The 23973-nt window shown below is 44.5% G+C and overlaps 1 protein-coding gene and 1 pseudogene across 1 annotated transcript in view; one reads left to right on the top strand and one right to left on the bottom strand.

Moving 5' to 3' along the window:
- LOC119174001 (kinesin-like protein KIF11) overlaps positions 1–23973 on the bottom strand; it is a 65910-nt gene that overhangs the window by 21060 nt on the left and 20877 nt on the right. Inside the window, exons 10-13 of the mRNA XM_037424780.2 lie at positions 14735–14822; positions 13943–14056; positions 11466–11561; positions 1861–2068 (exon numbers count right to left, since the gene is read on the bottom strand). Of these exons, the coding sequence (XP_037280677.2) occupies positions 1861–2068; positions 11466–11561; positions 13943–14056; positions 14735–14822 (506 nt within the window). The remainder of the gene's footprint in view (positions 1–1860; positions 2069–11465; positions 11562–13942; positions 14057–14734; positions 14823–23973) is intronic.
- LOC142817163 (uncharacterized) lies at positions 5573–11458 on the top strand (annotated as a pseudogene).

Here is a 23973-nt window from a genome sequence, read left to right as displayed (position 1 = left end):
CCATAAAAGACAAGAACTGCTCCTCGGTGAATGTTTTGCAAAGGGGTTCAACTGTAGAAGGGTGTGCCACAGAGTGTGCCGTAAATTACATGCACCACAAGATACAGTCAAGTTGAAGTCTTTTATAAGATGCACACACTAAGGAGCAATTCTTATCCCTTATAGGAGGTGCCTTTTACAAGCAGGGTACCACACCTCTCATTTTCCTATCAACACTTACTTCCTTGTAGACACACTGGTGTCTCTCAAGTCCAACTGTCTCTTACAACGGTGTTTGACCGTATAAGATGCTACATGCCCCTAGCGTCTTGTTTGAACACCAACCATACACCTCCATTTTAATTTGATGGTGTCCTAATGAAACTCTTTCTTCACTAATCTGTCATCATATTTGCGGTGCTACATGTACCAAGCACACTGTTGTTTCACGACGAATCTATCCAATCGGAAGTGCCACATAACTAAATGCCTTCAAGTAAACAGTATGGCATGACCTAACATGGATTAAATTTTTTTCATATTGCAGTACTAGTCAAGTCAAAACAATTTCAACAGCCTACAACTCTATTGCATACTGCTTGCAACAGGCAACTGCACAGCAGACAGTTTTAATAGCTTGTAGATACCACATGGACACGACACCAACTAAAGATGAAAAACAGGTGAATAGCACACAGTATAAAAGCTTGCCGTGACCACACATATATAGCGATTTATCACTATCCCAATAATGACGATTTATGTTTACATGCAGCCCAAAAGCATAAACAAAATGAAAACTACGTCAGATTGCACTAACTGCCAGTAAGTGCCTAAGGCAACAAATTGAATGGACACATGCAAAGTAGGTAGGTGCAATTCTTTCTGTCCATTTAGCAATCTGAAGACGGTTGAAGACCATCAGGGGAGATTTGCAGGAATTTTAACTAGCCTTGTGCTAATACTCGAGCACTCTATATATTCAAATAGATATTACAGTATTGGATTCAAATTTAAATTACTGGAAGTATCAAAGCATCATTTGAAACTAGTGAAGAACAAATAAATGTATAATAGCCCACATGTAGCCCCCTGTAAAAATGGTTTTCACTGCAATAGAGGAGTGCTAATTCGAGACAATGCCAACAACTATACAGGAAAAATTTGCCTTGACTCCACGCCCTACATCAAGATTAAAGGAACATATTACCCCCCCGTCGATTAATCAGTTTTAAGTTTAAAAACTCCCTATACTGGCTTATATGCTCTAACTAAGGTAAATCTTAAAAATTAACATATCAACTAATCAAAGCTAATCAGTTATTCTCATTTCCTTTGAATTAGGAAGAATGGCATGTGCACATGCCTTGGTTCAATTATATATATATATATATATATATATATATATATATATATATATATATATATATATATATATATATATATATATAAATGCATATTGTATAGGTCACCAGCACAATAACAAATATAACCACTTTTCTTTGGATACAGGATATATACTATTCGAAATCGATTTGAAATTATTCGACCAAAGCACTATTCCCTTTACATTTGCCTTGAACCTGAATTTAACTATTCACACAAGGCTAATTTTCAGTAGACAGTCATTGGGGCTGCTCTCTTGACATGCGAGGTTCAGTAAACATTAGGAAATATACATTGGTTGACAGGTCTGCAACAATGTCGAATTGAAGAAGCTGAATGAATTTACCTGTGCATCATTCAATATTTGATGAGAAAAATTTACTTCAAGAAAATAACCCTAGCAACAGTAATTCACAATGTGCACGGCACAAGAAACTGTCCTATCACCACAGCCCTTAACACTGTTCTGCCATAGTTAAGCTGCAAGGCGCTTACCAAACAAGCCACCCACGCCACCAAGGAGGTCTTGCTGAGATGCAAGCCGTTCGATGAAGCTGGCTTCAATTTGACCAAAAAGTGCACTCGAGCTGGACACAAAAGCAATCTGCCGCTCCTTGTTCGCCTGGTCAATGGCAGAAGTGCGCTGAAGCTTTTGCTGTAGCAGGTCAATGTCGGCTGTAGCAGTTTTTGCAACACCAACCAACTGGAGCACAAAGAAAAACAAGGCACCATTATGTGAACAGTCGTTGCAGCAGTGAAGATGGGCCACAACAAATGATCAGTGGTGGTTTAGCCAGTTTTGCATTTGGAGGAATTTTCGAAGCCGGAAAAAAGCTGTTCAGAAGCAGATTTGTACCAGAAGAAACCGTGTTTAAGAGCAGATTCGAAGCTGGAAAGATTTGTTTCGAAGCAGGTTAGAAACAACAAAATAGAGTTCGGGATCGCATCACTTGGAGTTGTACAGCAGGAAGCCTGCAACTTTTGAGAGCACATTCTTGATTATTAATTAAGAACATTACTAATGTACATGTGTTGCCTACTTCACTGCAACATAGATGTGCATTGTGTTGGGGCATTAATGATAAAGCAAGCATAGAATAGCAAGCATGACACCTGCAAGTGGCAGGTGTCAAAATGTCATTCCATTCTAGTTTTCGAGATAGGTGGGGTTTGACCACAACCTACAGATTCCTCTCTTTCCCCTCCCTACTGCCACCATTACCCAATGTTTCAAGGTCTCAAACTGGGTTCCGCAAAGTTTGATTGGAGCTTTGTGAGTACTAATTCAAATATATGTTCTTTATTTCTCATTACACTCGAACCTCAATATAACAAACACAGATCTAACAAAATATCGGTTATAACAAAGTAAATAGTCTTGCGATAAAGTTGGCAATAAGTTTTATAACGAAGTTTTGGATATAACAAACTTATTTTCTTCTAAGATACAACTTTGTTATAATAAGAATAGAGTGTACCGTAACTACTACAATCTAGCGCGCACTTTTCCGGTTAAGCGAGTTCATAAATCGCATGCGCGTTAAAATCGAGTGCGAAAAAAAAAAATGAATACGGTCATTCTATTGCCATCGCCATTTCCAAAATGGTCGCCCCCTACGTGCTTCGGCATGGCACGTCGGCCATTTCTGCCTATGCGTTTCCCATGTGCGGCACTTCGTATGTGTGCTGAGGAGTTCGTCATCTTGTAGTTCATTAGCATCGACGGCATGAAAAGGCCGACTCCAGAAACTCGACGAGTGCACCACGATGCCGCTTTTAAAAGAAAAGTCACCGCATGTGTCGAAACAGATGGAAATCGGGCCGCATCGCGGTCGTTCGGAGTTCCCGAAACGTGCGTGTGGGACTGGCGGAAACAAAAGCAGAAGATTGTCAAAAATTCATGCAAAGGCTTCAGTGTACCACAGCAGGGTCGGTTTCCGCAAATTGAAGAGCTGCTCGCCGAGTATGTGCTTGAGCAGCGAGCGGCACAGCGGCCCGTGACGACAAAACTGCTCCAAGTGCTGGCTAACTAACTTTATGAAGAGGAAAGGCTTTTCCCTTCGAAAGCAAACGGGCATGCGCCAAAACTTGCCGGAGGAGTACGAAGGAAAGCTTCACAGTTTTCAGAGGTTCGTCCTAAACTTGCGGCACAACAACGGCTACCTGCTTGGGCAAATCGGGAATGCCGATCAGACGCCTCTTTACTTCGACATGCCTGGCACCACAACCGTCGAGAAGGAGGGGGCGAAGCAAGTTCGCATGCTGACATGGGGCCACGGTAAAAGAAGAGTGACGGCAATGCTCCGTTGCACGTCAGATAGGCACAAGCTTCCCCCGTACCTCATATTTAAACGGAAGATGCTCCTGAAATGAATCGTTTTCCCGAGTAGTGTGATCGTGCGGGCCAATGAGAAAAATGGGTGCGCGTTGCAATCGATGTCTTACTTTTTTTTTTTCGTCGTGAAAAACGAGTGCGCATTACAATCGAGGGCACGGTAGAATCAAGTAAATACGGTAGTTTAGCTTTTATTATTTTGAGAAACAATATTGTGTTGCACTTTGGATTTTACGAAGAAGCCACCGTGAGTCATTTTTGTTGTCCTGGGAACAGGAAGGAACTCGCGAGGCAATGGCACTCCGCATTCGTTATTGCGCCAAATCTGGCGCTGAGAATACTCGCAAGCGTAGTCTGTAACTGGCAAGACTCAATTGGTAAAATTTGCAGAGTGAGAGCGACTTGTATGAACTTTTTTTGGCAGTTGACGGCAATATTGGCCGTTAGAAAGAATAATCGTGTTATTTGTGGCACACTGCAGTACATCTGTGTTCACATGGCTCAATTTCTATGGCATGCTGGTTCGCGATCGCATTATGTTGGTTTCACAATAAAGACCCATGAGGTGCGCTACAATGCTATCTTGTACTTTATGACCCTCCAGTGTATAATTTATGCTCTGTAATAATCCTGTTATATCATAACAAATACTTATTGATTAGGGGTGTGCAAATATTCGAAAATTTCAAATAGCGAATCGAATAGCGCTGTATTGAATTTGGTAATCGGATCGAATGGTAGTGCATATTAGAAAATATTCAACACACCCAATATTTTTTTAATAATCAGTAACGACAGAAGAACCCTAAAACAACGAACCTTGGAAATAGCTACAGGTCATTCTCCTTGTCCGTTCTATCCCTGAAGTGATCTGCATGCAATCCAAGCTTTTACGAGACTACAGACACTACAGTAAAACCTTGTTAGTTCGAATTCACTGGGACTGAGAGAAATCTTTAAAATAACAGGGTTTCCAAATTACTCAAACAAAAAATGAGATGCAAAAAGATTGGAAACATTCGACGTACAGTGGACTCCTATTACGCAAAACTTGGTTAAACAGAAAAGCCGCATAAACGAAACTATCTAGGCACATTCGGTTGGTATCCTATATATTTAGTGATAAAAAGTTTCAGGTAATCGGAACATTTCTTTTAGCTTACGTCGGTTAAATGGAACTAAAACGGGCAAAATACATGAGCGGCGAAAGTGGCCACGGCAGTCTAGCAACCATCAAACAAATGCCAAAGCTAGCCTAGCCAAGCCAATCAAGCGATTGCACATGTCCGTGCATGTCAAGCAGCAATCGTCGTCTTGTCGTGAACTTGAGGACAGCCTTGAGGAACCTATAGCTGAAGTTCAGGATGAGGACCCGTGCTTCAGTGGTAATGAGATAGTGTGTGATCCCTAGCCCATTTCAGTGGCTGACAGTGCAGCAAGAGATGCTGTTATCCTGTTGCAGCTCTACTTTGAACACGACAGTGGCACGGAGTTCCTGCCCAGCCCTTCAGCAATGCACTCCTACTATGTGAAAAAGTGCTTGAACAAGGCCAAGCAAATTGTTATTGTGGTGATAGCGCCCAGGGCGTCTAGTGTCCGCGTTATCTGGCGCTGTCGCCCGCAATTGTAAAGTGTCGTTTGTACGTGACGTCATTGGTCACATGAGTGTCTGCTATATATGTATGCTGGTTGCATGGAATAAAGAATGGACGTTATCTCGCGCGCATCGAAAGCGGCTCAGTCCCTTTCTCAGCTCCTGCGGCCGGCCCGGACGCGCATGGCCTTTCGCTAGGGCGCAACACGACATGGTGTCAGAAGTGGGATTCTTCCGATATTCGAGGGGCGTTGCACCAGTCTTCGTCAAGCGGCGCCATGTCAGAAGACAAAGAAGTCAAGCCAGTTCACGGCATGTTCGCGGTTCCAGTTCCGCCAGCGTTTGACTTCGACCGAACGTCCGAATGGCCTTCCTGGATCCAACTATTCGACGACTAACGCTTTGCCTCTGGCTTAAATGAGCAGTGAAGAAGCGCAAGTCCGGACTCTACTCTACACAATGGGAAGGCAAACGAGAGAGATCTTTTCGACCTTCACACTATCTGAACAACAGCAGAAGCAGTATGAAGTCGTCAGAAAAAAGTTCGACGATCACTTCGTGGCCGCACGGAACCTCGTTTACGAGAGCGCATGTTTTCACCGACGCATACAACAGCCAGGCGAGTCAGTCGACCAATTCATCACCGCGTTGCACACACTGGCGGACCGGTGCGACTACAAGGAAAAGGAACGCATGATCCGCGACCGGTTTGTAGTCGGCCTCAGTGATGCCAAGCTCTCGGAGTCTCTGCAAATGGATGCAAATCTTACACTCGCCAGCGCTTTGGCAAAAGCTCGCTTGAAGGAGACCGTCCAACGACAGCAGCAACAGCTGCGAGAAACCAGCGACGAACCTTCGGCAGCGCCAGCCAGCAACCTGGACGCGGTCAACAAACAATGGCAGCCCCGAAAGAATTCTTCAGGACAGCGTTCCGGCACCTCGTCAAGGACCAGTGCACCGGTCACACAAGGTCAACGCACCAGACCACACTCCTACCGACCTCTCACATCCAGTTCATGCCCCAACTGCGGTCAAGGAGAGCACCCGAGGACCTCCTGCCCGGCACGAGCTGCAAAATGCAACTACTGTGGTTGTTCCGGACATTTTGCAGTGGTGTGTCGGAAAAAGGCTGCAGGCGAGCGAAAGAAGGTACAGATTTCTTCTCTCCATATATAAAAAGTAGCGTATTTCGTAGGCGCGGTAAATGGGGAGCACTCCGATTCTCGGTATGCTCAAATTATCATTAACGGCACTCCGGTGTTCGCTAAACTTGACTCGGGTGCAGAAGTGTCGGTTGTACCCTCAACATTTCCGGGATTGCCTACCAAACCAGACAAGTGCGACATAACCTTAACAGGTTCTGCGAATGAGCCACTGCATGTTCTCGGAAAATTTCTTGCCACTATACAGTGGAGACAACGCATTGTCCGACAAACTGTGTATGTAGTCTCGCCTTTACGCTCGATACTTTTGGGTCTCCCAGCACTCGAAGCCCTTGAGCTGATCAAGTTCGCTGACTCGGTCAGTAGCGCAACAGCCATCAAAGCTTCCTACCCTCAGCTTTTCGGTAGTCTGGGAGCTATGAAAGGGGAATACAATATCAGACTGAAGCCGAACTCGGTACCCTTTGCTATTCCGGTTGCGCGTCGCATTGCCTTACCCCTGCGGGACCGAGTGAAGCAGGAGCTCGAGCGTATGGAGCGAGATGACGTAATCCGCAAAGTAGACGAACCAACAGAATGGTGCGCAAGTATTGTACCAGTACTCAAACCTTCTGGAGACGTTCGTATTTGCGCTGACTTGACGCAACTAAATAAAAGTGTACTTCGCGAGCGCTATGTTATGCCAACGGTTGAAGATAGCCTTGGTCTGTTAAGTGGGGCATCGGTTTTTTCGAAGCTGGACGCTAATTCTGGATTTTATCAGATCAAGTTGTCGCCGGAAAGCCCATTGTTGACTACCTTCATTATGCCATTTGGGCGATACTGTTTTCAGAGGCTACCGTTTGGAATAACGTCAGCACCTGAGTTTTTTCAAAAGAAAATGTCGCAGATTCTGGAAGGAATTCCAGGCGTGGTAAACATGATGGATGATGTGCTCATTTATGGCTGCGACAAAGCTCAACATGATGAGCGTCTGCGTCTTACTTTAGACCGTCTCATGAGTGCTGGTGTTACGCTAAACAAAGAAAACTGTTGTTTTGGAGTAACCGAGATAAAGTTTCTTGGTTGTGTTCTAAGTCGAGATGGAATCAGGCCGGACCCTGAAAAGGTCTGGGCCATCAAAGAACTGCGGACGCCAAATCACGTGTCTGACGTTCGACGGCTGCTCGGTATGACTAATCATCTGGCAAGATTCATACCAGATTTGGCTTCAAAAACGGCGCCCGTTACGTCACTTGCTTTTGAAGAGTTCTGAATGGACGTGGGGACCAGCCCAAGAGCAAGCGCTGTCATACGTTAAAGACGTTATCGGTTTGGCGCGCGTCATGGCTAACTATGATGCAAAGTACCCTACGATTCTTTCCGCCGATGCGTCATCATTCGGTTTGGGGGCGGTACTGATGCAAGTTCAACCAAACAACGAAAAAGGACCCGTTGCCTTTGCATTCCCGTTGCCTTTGCATCGCGATCGTTGACGCCTGCCAAAACCAGATATTCCCAGATTGAAAAAGAAGCACTAGCAATGACGTGGGCGGCAGAACGATTCGAAGGGTACATCAAAGGTCTTGAAATTGTGTGTGAAACCGACCACAAACCTCTTGTAACCTTGCTGGGAAAATCTCCTTTAGATGTTTTACCACCTCGCATTCAGCGTTTTCGCATGAGGCTCATGCAGTTCAGCTATGAAGTTGTGCATGTCCCGGGCAAGAGCTTAGTTACTGCAGATGTGTTGTCGAGGGCCCCGATTCGGGGAAAAGAAACTGATAATGCACTGTCTATTAGTGACGTCAGCAAGCACGTTTCAGGATGCTTGTCAAACGCGGTCGAGGCCAGCCTCTTCGAGAGAGTGAAAGCAGAACAAGCCGCTGACGAAGTTTGTCAAGCACTTGTAAAATTCAGCTGGAAAGGGTGGCCAAAATTCTCATCTCTTCCGATGGTCTTGCGTCCATATTGGCAGGAAAGAGCCACGCTTACAGTTGCTGAAGGCGTGCTACTTAAAGGTATGAGGTTGGTCATTCCTCGAAAATTGCGCGCAGAGGTCTTGATACGCTTGCACGAGAGTCACCTGGGAATCGAAAAATGCAGAGCTCGAGCCAAAGAGTCGGTACGGTGGCCAGGGTTGAGTTATCAGCTGAAAGCTTTGGTTACAGATTGCCACGTATGCGCCAAGCACAGACACCAAAAGCCAGAACCAATGATCCCGACAACCACTCCACAGCGTCCTTGGCAAAAACTAGGAGCTGATCTCTGCCATGTTCAAGGAAAATGGTATTTGGTAGTCGTAGATTACTTTTCTAGGTACCCAGAGATTGCTTTGTTATCATCTACGAGTGCCACTGTCATTACGCACCTTAAAAGCTTCTTTGCAAGACATGGCATACTAGAAGTTGTTATGTCTGATAACGGAGCGCAATTTGTGTCGCAGGAATACAAGTTGTTCGCTCACAACTACGGGTTTCGCGCTGCGACATCTAGCCCAAGGTACCCCCAGGCAAATGGTGAAGTAGAGAGGATGGTCCAGACAATCAAAGGTCTCATTACAAAAGCGAAGAACCCATATCTTTCTCTACTAGCGTACAGGGACACTCCGGGGCCACTTGGGAAAAGCCCTGCAGAACTTCTAATGGGCAGGCGGCTACGCACAACGGTGCCTGTCCATCCCACAAGCCTTCTGCCTCAGACGGTGAACCTGAGAAAGTTCAGAAGCCATGATACGACCGCCCGACAGCGGAAGCATAGGAACTTCAACCTTCGTCATAGGGCTACTTCGTTGCGAGCACTCGAACCGGGCGCCGAAGTCTGGGTGACGGACTGCAAAGCAGAAGCGCGAGTCTTGCGACTTGCTGAACGGCCGAGGTCGTATGTGGTTAGAACTTCCACTGGTGTAGTTCTAGAAAGAAACAGGAAATCCTTGGTGCGCTTTGTTTCACGGCCAAAAGAAGGTGAGGATGAGGGAAATAGCGATGATTTTCCTCAGGCAGATGATAGTCGGGTAGAAACGGAACAGAATTCTAATCGCGTTACAGACAGCATGGCGCCTGACGATCTATCTAGCCCTTCCTTGCCGGGAACTGACCTTCCTGAATACCGAACGCGATCTGGTCGTCTTGTTCGACGGCCGGACCGCTACGGGTTCAGTAATTGACTGTATTGTTCTTGCGCATTTTATGTTTCTGCAAAGTGTTCTTTCGCTGGCAGTGCTGCGAAGTTTGTTGCAACTGTCAGCGTATTGTTAAAAAAGGGGAAATGTGGTGATAGCACCCAGGGCGTCAAGTGTCCGCGTTATCTGGCGCTGTCGCACGCAATTGTAAAGTGTCGCTTGTACGTGACGTCATTGGTCACATGAGTGTCTGCTATATATGTATGCTGGTTGCATGGAATAAAGGATGGACGTTATCTCGCGCGCATCGGAAGCGGCTCAGTCCCTTTCTCAGCTCCTGCGGCCGGCTCGGACGCGCATGGCCTTTCGCTAGGGCGCAACACGACAGTTATCACCTCCTTTTTTCCGAGTCGGCAATATTAGAAACATTTTTTTTCTAATACTATGGTAGTATAGTACACTTGAAAATGTTTTGCTCAGTCAGCCACAGTTGGTGCTTTTGAAATAGTCGTATTTCATTCATTTTTGTGTGCTTTGCTTAAAAGAAACTCCTTATAAATGAAACAAATTTTCTCGCCTCTTCGAGTTACGTTTAAGAGGAGTCCACTAATCGGGACTAATCGTTTGCTGTGCTGGCTAGTTTGAGACTCCGAGGGTTTTGTTTTCCAGCTATACAAGGTCCAAATTTTGCAGCAAACATGGAGGAACGGTGGGCCTCATCACAGCTGTCACCGAAAAAATAAACAAAAAAAGTTGTGACTAACTGAAATGCATGCCTGTGGAGAAGAAGAAATTTTCACTGCGACACAGTAATGACATATTGTTAGCAAGTGGCCATAAATATAAAAAAGGAATTTAATGATGGCCAGTGTGACAAAATTCACGATGTGTTCTGGCTGGAAAACATAATCACTGAAGCATTCGAACAGAGTTTTCTAAGTAGATGTTGCAGAGCAAGAGCTCTGCCAGCAGTGCAAGTGCCCAAATTGCTGGAGCAACCAGCAATCGGAGGTTCGCATACATCACAAACTCCACTAGGCTGTCCTTTATTATTTTATTTATATTTCAAGAAAGCAAAAATAAATCATGACACGCTGATGTTGCGAGAAGCATGCCACATGCTGCCCGCGTGTCACTTCTGTGTTGCAGCAAAGCACAACTTGTTTTCTGCAAGCGCACATTTCAGCTGACCTCCCCCCTCCTTTTTTTTCGTGCTGGAAGTAGCGAGGCTGGGGGGCTTCAGCTGCTACTCATTCGTATCACTATGGAGCATTTCCTTGTGGCTCTTAAGAGCCGCTGTTTTAGCGGATTGGCGGCAAAATCGGGATCGGGCATTAGCACATGGCACCCAAAGTTTTTGAATTAACTGGATTGGTGATAACAGCCACTTTAAATTATCCACTCAGACTTGGATCGCAAAATACAAGACCATGAAAATATCTTGAATTAAACGAGATTTCAAAATAACCAAGGTTGAATTAACGAGGTTTTACCGCATATTGATTGACACTTCAAGTGTTTCTGAAAATTACACTATTCCTCACTTTTTAGTATGCTGAGGCAGTATCCCATTAATCAGCTCCTGCCTTCATCTTGTAATAAATGCTTGCAGCTTTATGATTAACAGCAGATGTGAGTGTTACATTTGCGTAATTTCTTCTTGCATATATATATTTAAACGCCAATCGTTACATGTTTTTAGTGCGCATGCTATTTTGCGATGACAGGTTGATCTGCTTCATTAACTCTTTAGCTGTATCCGCGGTGTATAGTTGAAAATTTAATTTTTGTCTCCCAATTTAATTTTCAGAATGAGGCGACAAAGTCTCAGTCATAACCTTAGTGGCACATATTTCACTGATGCTATCCAATTAAAATGTAATGTAATAATATAAGTAGTATTTTCACCTCTTCAGCAGTTGCGGTAAGTGTTGCCTCCGTCTTACTGTGGGCTTGCACAAGGTAGGCCTGCTCTTCTTTTTCCACACTTGTTTTTGACAGCACCTGCAATGAATGGGTTACGAGAATGATTACTCGAGATGACACTGTGGCAAGTTTCGACAATACTTCCGCTGTTTCGAAAAAGAAAACAAAATAAAAAAGTCCACAAGCCCTTTACAGTTGAATCCCTTTATAAGAGGCATGCTCCGGGGAGCAATTTTTCTCCTTTATAGGAGGCGCTTCTTCTAAGAAGGGTACCACGTATGTTTTTGTTACGAACACTTATTTCAACATAGCAGAGACGGAAGAAACATTCCAATTTTTGGAGCAAATTCTGGACAAAGAAAAATGGCACTTCCCAGCAGCCTTGATTGTCTTTGGAGCAGATGAAATGCTAGCCTGCAGCAGCTATTGGTGTTTTCGGAGCAGATCGCAAAATATTCCAAATGACTCCTGGAGTTAATGCATCAAATAAGCCTCTTACAAATATTCATATTTGTTATCAAACATATTATACATACAATAATCACTGAATATTACAATAAACATAATTAGACAGGTGGATGGTCTTTGAACACCAAATGTTATTTTCATATTTGGCAAAAGTGGCCAGCATTGTAATTTTTTAAAATCGAGTAGGTTAAATGAACTAACATTTAAAATTTTAAATTGCTTGTTCTTGAGACATAAATGAGGTAAAAGTTGATGAAAGCACTAAATGTTATTAGTCACATATCGAAGTCGTCACAGCTAGTACGACTAGAAAGTCTCGCACGCATTTCACCAAAATAGCCTGCTTAGAAAGCACAAATATACAACTAATATATCAGATATATATAAAAATGCTACTACATGTAGCATTGTCAATATTTTAGTATACAGCTACTACACAAGCTGTATACTAGACAACAGTATACAGCTTGTTTTTGTTTTCATTTAGGCTTGCTGTATGATCGCATGGTTTAACATAAATCATAATTGTTTTTAGTTTTCCCAACGCCATTTTGGAGCAGGTTCGGAGCAGTTACTAACAAATACCGTATTTACTCGCGTAATCCTCGCACTCGCACAATTCTCGCACCCCCCACATCGCCCCCAAAAAATACGATTTCTTTTTTTCCATGAGTAATTATCACACCCCCGAAAACTGTTGCAATAATGTCTGCTCTTTCCAACCGCTGATGATGATAGCGCATGTCATCTGGCGCCATCTCTTAAGCATCAAGCATACTATTGCACAGATATTCCATCCAACTCAAGCCAAGCCGAATTGGCCAGTGCGCGTTGCGGCGTGTTTTGTATGTTGCGTCGGTAACCTTGTCAATTTATGAGGCGATACTGAAGCTGTACGGCTGCTTTCAAGTTGCAAGTGATAGATAATGCACTATAAAACGGCAACAGGGCCTCGGGTAGGCCCTTGGTAAACTTTATTTCTTAAGAAGGAAACTGCGGACAATTCTGTTAAATAGCCATCAGCCCAATACTGACGTCCCATGCTTACCTTTTGAGGGCTCCTGTTGAGCGACGAACGTTACCGCTATGCCCGCAACGTCCGCAAGCTTCGCATATGGTATTGTAATTCTTGACTATGTGCTTCCAGTTTTTGTGTCTCAATTAAATCTTGTCTTGTGTTGAACCTCTGCTTTTATTGTTGAGGTAAGTTTTAATTAGTACTTCTTAAAGCTTGCTGTTAGTTGTTGGTGTGAGAATCCTGATTTGCGGCCACTTCGTTTTCTTTTTCGCTCTGTACGTTTTCGTAGAAAGTTTTCCCCACGTAATTCTCGCACCCCCCAACTTTTCATCAGTTTTCCGACAAAAAAAAAGTGCGAGGATTATGCGAGTAAATACGGTAGTATAGCATTTTCGAGCACCATGGAGCAGCAACTCTTTTTTGGAGAAGGTTGGAACAATTGGAGCAGCACTTATATCACTAATGTCGGCCCACTGGCGTCTCCTATACTCATTTGCCTCTTACATCAGAATCTCTCATAAAGGGGTTTGACTACCAAAGTTTTTCCTGACAAATGTATCGAGCATCAAGTTTTTGTTCTGCCGTGTTAATTTTATAAAATAAGCATCACTTATTATATGAAACCATTTCACAAGCACAAATGAAATCACACTTGCCCTCAGGAACAATAAGAGTGCTTCAAAAATTCTAGACTCACTCAGAGCCAACTTGAAGGGCCTCGCAAAATTTACGTTGAACTACTCCAATAAACTTCTTTCTTTGGAAAATCTGTTGAAAGCATTCCTCACAATTGACATCATTTTAAGATATAAAATAACAAGCCAGAGGCACCAAACTTACTTCAAACCTCTCACCACCTTGTGTGTAGAGAATTAAAGTCCATGCCAACTATGACTACTTTTTTGGTGATAGTACAACCTCCAATGACGAGCAGAGCTTGGGCCCAGAGATTAAAAAAACTCAAGAGACTTGCCTGCTCTGTTGCGTTCAAGGTTCTCTTGGTGCTGTGGAGCTCAGCTGCTGTTGCCTGCAGCTGCTCGGTTGTCTCTGCAACTTCGTGCTTAGTTCTCTCAAAAAGTTCCGTTATCTACAGAACAAGAACCAAGCACATATTCTCAGGCGATTTTGTTCTGCTGTCAGAAACTTTAAGCCTAATTTATTCAGAAAATATAGACCATTTAAAACATACAGTCACAGTTATGAGACTAGGAACAACCTTTGCAAATATTCTTTTACACCATGCATTCACCAATGAATACCCAAAGGTAGTTTCTCTTAATGACATGCACATTGAGAGTCGCCCTTTTTTACAAGTATGTGCCACCATTATGAACCATGTCAAACACAATCGCACTATGTACAGTACTCACGGATTCAGCAATGGCATCTTCGGTTAGCATGACAAGTGCTACTAAAACTGCTGTTACAGTCAAAATTACATCGATGTGACCCAAACTGTAGGAGCTAAAAACAAAAGTACGAGCATTACTGGGCCCTATATTTTTCAGTTTACATCTGCTATTGCCGTAGAGGATAGTATAAATGTGGCAATCTTTGGTGTATGCATGCATATGCAGAAGTAGAACATGTTTGCCAGCTTTGAAACAACAAGTGTACTTGATTGCATGAATGACTGAGACAAAAAAAAACACCCCAAAAGTGAGTCAAGGTTCTTTGGGAAATACGAAGTTCCTATTACTTCTTCCAGTGCACATACACATGCACACAGAAATTGAATGAAAGAAAGAAATCGTATAGAACTCACCGTCAACAGCTTTGCGTTCAGGGACTCTATCTGTGCTTCCTTTTCCAGGATGTCTTGTGATTGGCTGGTCAGCCTCATTTCCATCATTCTTGTAAAAAATAAAAAATGCGGTGTTAAAATTTAAAATTTATGCAGCAGTAATAGTAAGCAATAATGAACTTGTTTAAATAATAAGCAGGCTGTGTTCAGATACATTCAGATAAGAACGTCAGTGCATGTCCGTCGACACCCTTTATTTCGGAAAAAAAATTTTTTTTTCCAAATTCCCATGAACAGGAAACCCCTTTCTGCCTTCTTAAAAAAAACATTCAGTGGCGTCCACTGAGCTGCAACCGTTTCGGATTTGGTGTAAGTGGCATTTCCATGAAACCTAAAAAATAATAATAATAACTGTTGTAGCTGTAGGTTTGAGAAGTTCGCGCCACATACCAAGAATAGTTTTCTATGATAAACCGTTATTACTTTGCAGTTTGGGCACTGTTTTTCAAGCAAAAAAAAATTGCCCGCAGCTTCCCTCGGGGGAACACTGAGGAGGATGCGGAGCATATAATTGGTTAACGGGGTGTTAAAGTGCGACTTACTTGGGTCGATGGCTAAATTGGTTAACGTGGTTGTGAAATGGGGTGTTAAATTGCGACTTACTTGGGTCGACGGCTAAATTGGTTAACGTGGTTGTAGGAGGGGGTGTTAAATGAGTGAACACGTACACACGTATGCGAAAGGACGGCGCTGGTCGAAGGGACGTCGATCATTGTGTTTGTGGATTCGTTGGAATTCTTTTCACCGCGACCTTGGACGTCGACGCGCCGTACAAACCAACCGACGAGCGGCAACTGAGCGAGCGAGCGCCGACCTTGAGTATACATACAGCGCGACGGCGCATGCACTGTCAGCTGTTGAATGTTCTCGAAGGAGAAGCGCGCGCGCGGCACAGATGGTGGGCGACGGCGCGACGGCGCATGCGCTGTCAGCTGTCGAATGTGCTTGAAGGAGAAGCGCGCGCGGCACAGATGGTGGGCGACGGCGCATGCGCGCGCGTCAGCTTGTCGAATGTTCGAGAAGCGGTGCGGACGGCGCACTACAAGGCGCGAGTATAAGATGCTTCCGCATCTAAAAAAAAAGGGAAATCGGCATACAGACTAATATTGCCTAAATTTTACCTTTTTTTCCTCCACACACGTAAATATCAGACTTCAAAAAAATGTTGAGCGCACTGCCACATGTTAGGAGAACAAACTTGCAGAACGCGATTGCTGAGAGTGAGGGCAAATGTTAGCAGAAGCATTTGACTGAGGACATGTCTTTTATGATGCAATATCTTGAAGACCAATAAAAGGAAAAAAGCCATCTTCGATTTTCTTCCAACTCTTCAGAATTAAACCCAAGCAAATGCTCTAACTTAATCTGTTGCATTACTATTGCATGTCGCATTACTGTTGCATATTGCATTATTACAAAACATGTTGCATCACTTTTTTGAGAACGAAGTTACAAAGCACGAAAAGTATTAAAAGTGATCTAAACTGAGTAACCATGGCATTGAGCTCGCTCGATGCCGTTCGAAGAGTTAAAAGAAAATCATCATCATCATCATCAGCCTGACTACGTCCATTGCAGGACAAAGGCCTCTCCCATGTTCCGCCAGTCAACCCGGTCCTGTGCTTGCCGCTGCCAATTTATACCCGCAAACTTCTTAATCTCATATGCCCACCTAACCTTCTGTCTCCCCCTAACCCGCTTGCCTTCGCTGGGAATTCAGTTAGTTACCCTTAATGACCAGCGGTTATCTTGTCTACGCACTACATGCCCGGCCCATGTCCATTTCCTCTTCTTGGTTTCAGCTATGATATCCTTAATCCCCGTTTGTTCCCTAATCCACTCTGCTCTCTTCTCGTCTTTTAAGGTTACACCTACCATTTTTCTTTCCATTGCTCGCTGCGTCGTCCTCAATTTAAGCTGAACCCTCTTTGTAAGTCTCCAGGTTTCTGCTCCATAGCTAAGTACCGGCAAGATACAGCTGTTATATACCTTCCTCTTGAGGGATAGTGGCAATCTACCTGTCATAATTCGAGAGTTTTTAACAAATGTGCTCCACCCAATTCTTACTCTAGTTACTTCAGACTCGTGGTTAGGCTCCGCGGTTATTACCTGCCCTAAGTAGACAGTCTTTTACAACTTGAAGTGCACTATTACCTATCTAGAAGCGCTGCTCTTTTTCGAAGTTGTTGTACATTACTTTCGTTTTCTGCAGATTAATTTTAAGACCCACCTTTCTGCTCTCCTTGTCTAACTCCGTAATCATGAGTTGCAATTCGTCCCCTGAGTTACTCAGCAATGCAATGTCATCGGCGAAGCACAGGTTACTAAGGTACTCTCCATTGACTCTTACGCCCAACTGTTCCCATTCTAGGCTTCTGAAAACCTCCTGTAAGCACGCAGTGAATAGCATTGGAGAGATTGTGTCCCCCTGCCTTACAACCTTCTTGATTGGTATTCTGTTGCTTTCTTTATGAAGCACTATGGTAGCAGTTGATCCCTTGTAGATTTCTTCCAGGATGTTTATATATGCTTCATCGACACCATGATTCCGCAGTGTCTGCATGACGGCTGATATTTCTACTGAATCAAACGCCTTCTCGTAATCTATGAAGGCTATGTATAGTGATTGGTTATATTCTGAGCATTTCTCTATTACCTGATTGATAGTATGAATGTGGTCGATTGTTGAGTAGCCTGTTCGAAATCCTGCTTGTTCCTTTGGTTGATTGAATTCTAATGTCTTCTTTACTCTGTTAGCAATTACCTTTGTAAATAGCTTGTACACTACAGAGAGCAAGCTGATTGGCCTGTAATTCTTCAAGTCCTTGTCATCGCCTTTCTTATGTATTGTGACGAGGTTTAATAGCCGTTAAAGACAGCGACGAGACAGCATGAAGAACCGTCCAGCGATCGGCACAGCAACGAACCGAAGCACGAGCCGAGAGAGCCGGGCGTTGGCGATGCTGCTTGCTGCAGTCCCATCTTCTTCTTCACAGTATTAAGATGATGTTAGCGTTCTTCCAAGACTCTGGCACTCTTCCCGTCAGGAGACACCTCGTAAACGGGGTGGCTAGTTTTTCTAACACAATCTATCCTCCATCTTTCAGCAGATCTGTTGTTACCTGATCCTCACGAGCAGCTTTGCCTCTTTGCATGCCAGCTTTGCCTCTTTGGAGAGTGCCAGAGTCTTGGAAGAATGCTAAAAAGAAAATCAGATGGCTTTTTTTATTAATGGTCTTTAAAATATTGCATTTTCTGAGACACGTTCTCAGTGAAATGCTTCTGCTAACGTTTGATGTCACTCTGAGCAATCATGTTCTGCAAATTTGTTCAGCGAATACGTGGCAATGCTCTAGAAATTTTTGGAAAGTGTGACATTTATATGTATAGAGAGAAAAAATCTAAAATTCGCAATTTTTTCGGTTGAGAGAATAGCACTCAAACTACAAAGTAATAACTGTTTATTAAAAAAAAAGCTATTCTTAGTATGTGGCCTAAGCTATTCAGACCTACAGCTACAACAGTTATTTTGTGGAATGTCATCGAAATATCATTTTCATGAAATCCGAAGTAACTGTGGCAGCTCAGTGGACACTTCCAATTTTTTTTTTCCTCGAAACCAAAAGTAGTTTTCTGGTCCTGGAACTCTGAAAACAATGTGTCAATGTGTGTGTGTGTGTGTGTGTGTGTGTATGTATATATATATATATAAATATATATATATATATATTAAAATAGAGGTGTTGTACGTAGAGAAAGGTTCAGACGCAGGTTGGCAAAAATGTGCTTTATCAGGCAGGTCTGGCTAATGGCGAACAGCGTGCGCGAGCTACTACTACAGCCCCCGATCATCATAGTCTTCTTCATTATTTATTTACCACATACTGCAGACCCTTAGGTCCAAGCAGGTGGGCAGTTACAAGGGGACATAGTCAAACAATAAGTGGCATAAAGATTGTTTGGGGTGAGTGTTTCATACAGTCATAGTGAACACAAGGAGCGACATAGCAAATGATTTCTTAACGCATGTACCGGACAAAAGAGAAAAAAACACCACAAATTCATACTTCATATGATGTGCGATTAAAGTAAAAATAAATACATAACAAATACAAAACAATAAACACAATTATTTTCACCATTCAAGCCAAGAAAGCAATGAATACATAAGTATATAATAAGTACAGCACATACAAGATGAAAAAGAAAACGAAAAGAAAAGAAAAACGCTGTAATAAAAGATCGGAAACCTGAATTTTCAGGACAATGCTATTTAGAGCGAAGAAGAAATAGATTCTCTAAGGATGCCCGAGTTGTTCCGTTCCAATCTGAGACCGTGCGTGGAAAATATCAGAACTTATAAGCGTCTGTCCTGCATAAATAGGGTGTTAGAGATTTGGCGTGATGATGCCTTGTGGGTCTTGTTGATAACGATTTCAGGTACGGTGATGGGTCAATCGCAAGTTTGTGGTTCAGAAGAAAAGAAAGAAGGTCAATTCTTATCTGTTTTCGACGTGTGCTAAGAAGGGAAATGCCATTGGCCTTCATTATTTCAGAAGGAGAGCCAAGTCGTGAGAACTTGTTAAAAATGAACCGGACGGCTTTCCTTTATATTCTTTCCAGGCACTTGATGTTAGCTTGAGTGTATGGGTCCCATACTGCACTCTCGTATTCTAATTTAGGTCTTATTAAAGAATAATAGGCCAGTAATTTAACATTGCTTGGGGAATTATGAAGCTTATGTTTTACAAAGCAAAGTTTTCTGAATGCAGAGGAGGAAATAATATTTATACGTTTATTCCACGATAAGGTAGTTGTTATTGTAACACCTAAGTATTTATAGCTATCGACTTGCCTAAGTGGCGAAGAACCAAGCTGGTAAGTAAAAAACAGGGGTGCTTTTTTTACGCGTTATAGGGAGCAGTACGGTTTTATCGGCGTTCAAAACCATGCCCCATTTTTCGCACCACTGCAATACGTTATTTAAATTGCTATTTAACTCAACCTGATCATTAAGATGAAAAATTTCTTTGAATAATATGCAGTCTGCAAATAATCGAATTTGAACACCAGGGCTTACTACGCTAACAATATCATTAATATAAACCAAGAAAAGCAGGGGGCCTAGGACACTGCCTTGTGGCACCCCTGAAGTGACTGCCAAACTTTAAGAACGTTCACCTCCAATGTCAATATATTGCTTCCTGTCAGTCAGGTAAGCACAAATCCATCTGATGAAGTGTTCAGGGACGCCAAGAATTCTAAGCGTTATGATTAGTTTATTGTGCAGAACTTTGTCAAAAGCTTTACTAAAATCAAGAGATATTACATCTACTTGGCCATTAGAATCAAGAGATGAAGCGAATGAGTGAACTACTGTTATTAGTTGGGTTATCGTTGAATACCCCTTTCGAAAGCCATGCTGATGTACTGTTAGTGTAGCATTACTTTCTAGAAATTCACGAACACAGTTGGCATGTTCCACAAGTTTGCAGCATTGGGATGTCAGTGAAATAGGACGATAGTTTTGTATAAGTGTCCTGTCACCTTTCTTGAACACGGGAACAACCCGGGCTATCTTCCAGTCAATAGGCAGTTGTGCAGTGATGACTGAGACACGAAACAAGATTACAAGAAAGTTTGCAAGAAGCTCGGCATATCGTTTGAGAAATATGTTAGGGATTTCATCGGGACCAGAAGAACTCTTAGTTTTCAAGTTAAGAAGCATATTAAATACCCCAGCATACGATACAAAACTCATATCTGATTGTTTGGAGAATGTGCCGTCACATGCGCATACAGTTGCGATGTGACGGCACATTACCAGCAGAGCGTCCCTTATTCAGATTCATTATAATTACTCCCTGCGAAATAAGGAGCCATCCTGGCGACCTATGGACAAGTAAACACGGGAGGGGTTGTAGCAGGGCTTAAGTCTCGAGGCATGGACAATTTCTTGGCCATGACGACGTTGGTCAGAAGATGGTTCCAGTGGCTCAATAAGGTAATTCACTGGTGACGTCTTTTGTAGCACACGATATGGGCCGTGATACTTGGGGACCAACTTGGTAGAAAGGCCAGGTGTAGCAGAACTGACATGCAGCCACACGAGTGAACCTGGATCGTAGGAAGTAGTGTTATTTGATGCGTCATGGTGGTGCTTTTGGCGTCCTTGGTCTTGGGTTGTGAATGATCTTGCCAGTTGGCGGCATTCTTCAGCGTATGTAGCGGCTTGAGACAAAGTCGTGGACTCGGAGGAGTCAGGTTTGTACGAAAGAATGGTGTCCATAGTGCAAGAAGGTTCGCGTCCGTAAAGGAGGAAAAAAGGAGAGAACCCAGTAGTGCTTTGAATGGCGGTGTAGTGAAGAAGAGGAGCTTCAGCGGCATTTCTCGGCGCATCAGGGGCATCGCCATCAGCAAAAGCTCGTGCTTGCTGCGCTTGGCCGGACACTGCTGACTGCTTCGCTTTCTGCGTTCTGCGCTGCAAATAAACCCCGTTACAAGTGGTGGATTCTGCTGGGCTTCGATCACCCTGGAGCTTCGGAATCGCATTTTACTATCCATTATGCCTACCGACGCAAGTGCCGCTCCAACTACTCCACCGGCACCACCTACTGTTCTCTGCGCCGGTTCTCTGTGTCTGCGAAATCCCCCTGTCTTCTCAGGCACAGAAGACAAGGACGTTGACGACTGGATTTCAATGTACGAGCAAGTGAGTACTCACAACAAATGGGATGACACTGCCAAGTTGGCCTACGTCTCTTTCTACCTGTCGGACGTGGCCAAGCTGTGGTTTATAAACCACGAAGCGGAACTCCCTACATGGTCGGTCTTCAAAACGAGCCTCACACAAGTTTTCGGGCGGCCTGAGGTACGCAAACGCCGTGCCGAACAACGCGTACATACTCGGTCCCAGCAGCTGGGTGAGAATTTCACAAGCTATATTGAGGACGTTCTGGACCTTTGCAAGCGAGTGAACGAGTCAATGTCCGAAGAGCTTAAGATCAAGCATATCATGAAGGGCATTAAGGACGACGCTTTCCAAATGTTGCTTTCTAAGAGTCCTCGCACTGTCCTAGAACTGACCGAGTTATGCCAGAGTTTTGACGAGTTGCGCAGGCAACGTCTTTCCACCCGACGTCCCTCGGTGCTCGACGACTCTTCGTCCAGCCTTTCCACCCTTGGCATAGGAGAAGACCATGCCCCTCTTCTCTCTAAGATCCAAGAGTTCATCCGCGCTGAGGTCGCTAGTCAGCTCTCTTTGATGTCCTGTGTACCCGATCAACCACGCAGATCGCCGTCTACACTCCGCGACTTCATTCAAGACCAGGTCGCACAAGTTCTTCCTCCCGCCCGTGAACCTCCCCCAGTCGCCGCACCTCTCACGTACGCCGAAGCCGTTGCTCGACCTCGACAGCCTGCGTTCCAGCCAGCAGGCTGTCGAGGTCGAGCAACGCCGCCGCCCTTTTTGCCGCCGACCTATTCACCGCCGACCTATTCACCGCCGCCTATGCCGATACCACCTCGGCCGCAGTTTTCTGCCCCCCAGCCGCAAGTCGGAGTCTACTCGGACCAATGGCGGACCTACGACAACCGTCCCATATGTTTTGCTTGTGGTGGTGTTGGCCACGTGGCACGTTATTGTCGTCGTCGCCAGGCTGCCCAGAACATTCGACGAATGCCATCTTTCGACCCTCAGTTTTCGTCTACGCCTTCAAACCCTCCTTCCTCTTCCTTTTCTTCTGATCGTCCACGCGGCCCGACCCGCCGCTCCCCATCTCCACGTCGACGTTCGCTTTCCCCTATGCATCGCCATTCCGGACCCACCGACCAGGAAAACTAACGGCCGCAGTTCCCGAGGCACGAACTGCGTCCCTGTCGCCATGCACAAGTCCTCCCCCCTGTCCAGCTAACGTCATTGAAGTGTCAGTCGATGGTATCGTTGTCATGGCGCTTGTTGACACCGGAGCCGCTCTATCCGTCCTGTCCATGAACCTGTGCCGCAAACTCCGCAAAGTTCTGACGCCATTATCCGGCCTCTCTCTCAGAACGGCTAACGCAGAAAGTGTAACACCTCTCGCAGCCTGCACCACACGAGTCGTCATCGAAGGGATTGTGTATATCGTCGAATTCGTAGTGCTGCCCTCGTGTTCCCATGACATGATACTCGGCTGGGACTTCGTTGCGAATAATAATGCCGTCATTGACTGCTGTCGCGCTGAACTTGAGCTATCTGCACTTCCTGATGTTGACGCTGTCGAAGCCTTCCTGCCGTGTTATAAACTGTTTGTTTCCGACGACACCACCGTACCACCGCGCTCTTCTCTGCTGGTGACTGTGTCGTGTGACGCTATTTCCGACGGTGATGTTTTATTTACGCCCTCTGCCCTGTTCATTCAACGCAAATGTTCTCCACTGCCCATTGCTATCCTTAATCTCCACCATGGCGTCACGAAGACGCTCGTGTACAATACGCTAGAAAGGCCTTTACCTTTATTCTATGGTGAATGTCTCGGTCACGTGCATCCGATCGACGCCCGTCACATTTTTGACGCTCCATCTAGTTTACTTTCTACGGACCTCAGCGCACTCATTTCTGACTCTGTTGTTGACCAGTCACTCCTTGACGCTTTCCACCGCTCCATCGATGTCGCAACGTCTTCGTCAGAACGAAGCCAGTTAGTGAACCTGCTGCAAAAGTTTCGTACTTCTTTTGACAGCCACGCTTCTGGCCTCAGTCGCACATCGAACATATCTCACAAGATTGACACAGGAAGCCATACGCCTCTACGGCAGCGCCCCTACCTAGTCTCAGCGTCGGAGCGCCGCGTTATTGACGACCAGGTGGCTGACATGCTCCAGCGGGGTATTGTACAGCCTTCTAACAGTCCCTGGGCGTCACCGGTCGGTCTTGTTAAGAAGAAGGACGGCTCCATTCGGTTCTGTGTGGACTATCGACGTTTAAACAAGATTACCCGCAAGGACGTTTACCCGTTACCTCGAATAGACGACGCCCTTGACTGTTTGCAGGGAGCAGAATACTTCTCTTCGCTGGATTTACGATCTGGATACTGGCAAGTTCCTATGGAAGCATCTGACCGACCGAAAACAGCATTTGTCACACCTGATGGGTTATACGAGTTTACCGTTATGCCTTTCGGCCTTAGTAATGCTCCAGCCACTTTTGAAAGAATGATGGA

This window comes from Rhipicephalus microplus, chromosome 5, assembly GCF_043290135.1.
Source record: "Rhipicephalus microplus isolate Deutch F79 chromosome 5, USDA_Rmic, whole genome shotgun sequence".
NCBI classification, from domain to species: domain Eukaryota; kingdom Metazoa; phylum Arthropoda; class Arachnida; order Ixodida; family Ixodidae; genus Rhipicephalus; species Rhipicephalus microplus.
Note: the sequence above shows the minus strand (reverse complement) of the source record. Positions and strands in the feature narration are given on the sequence as shown.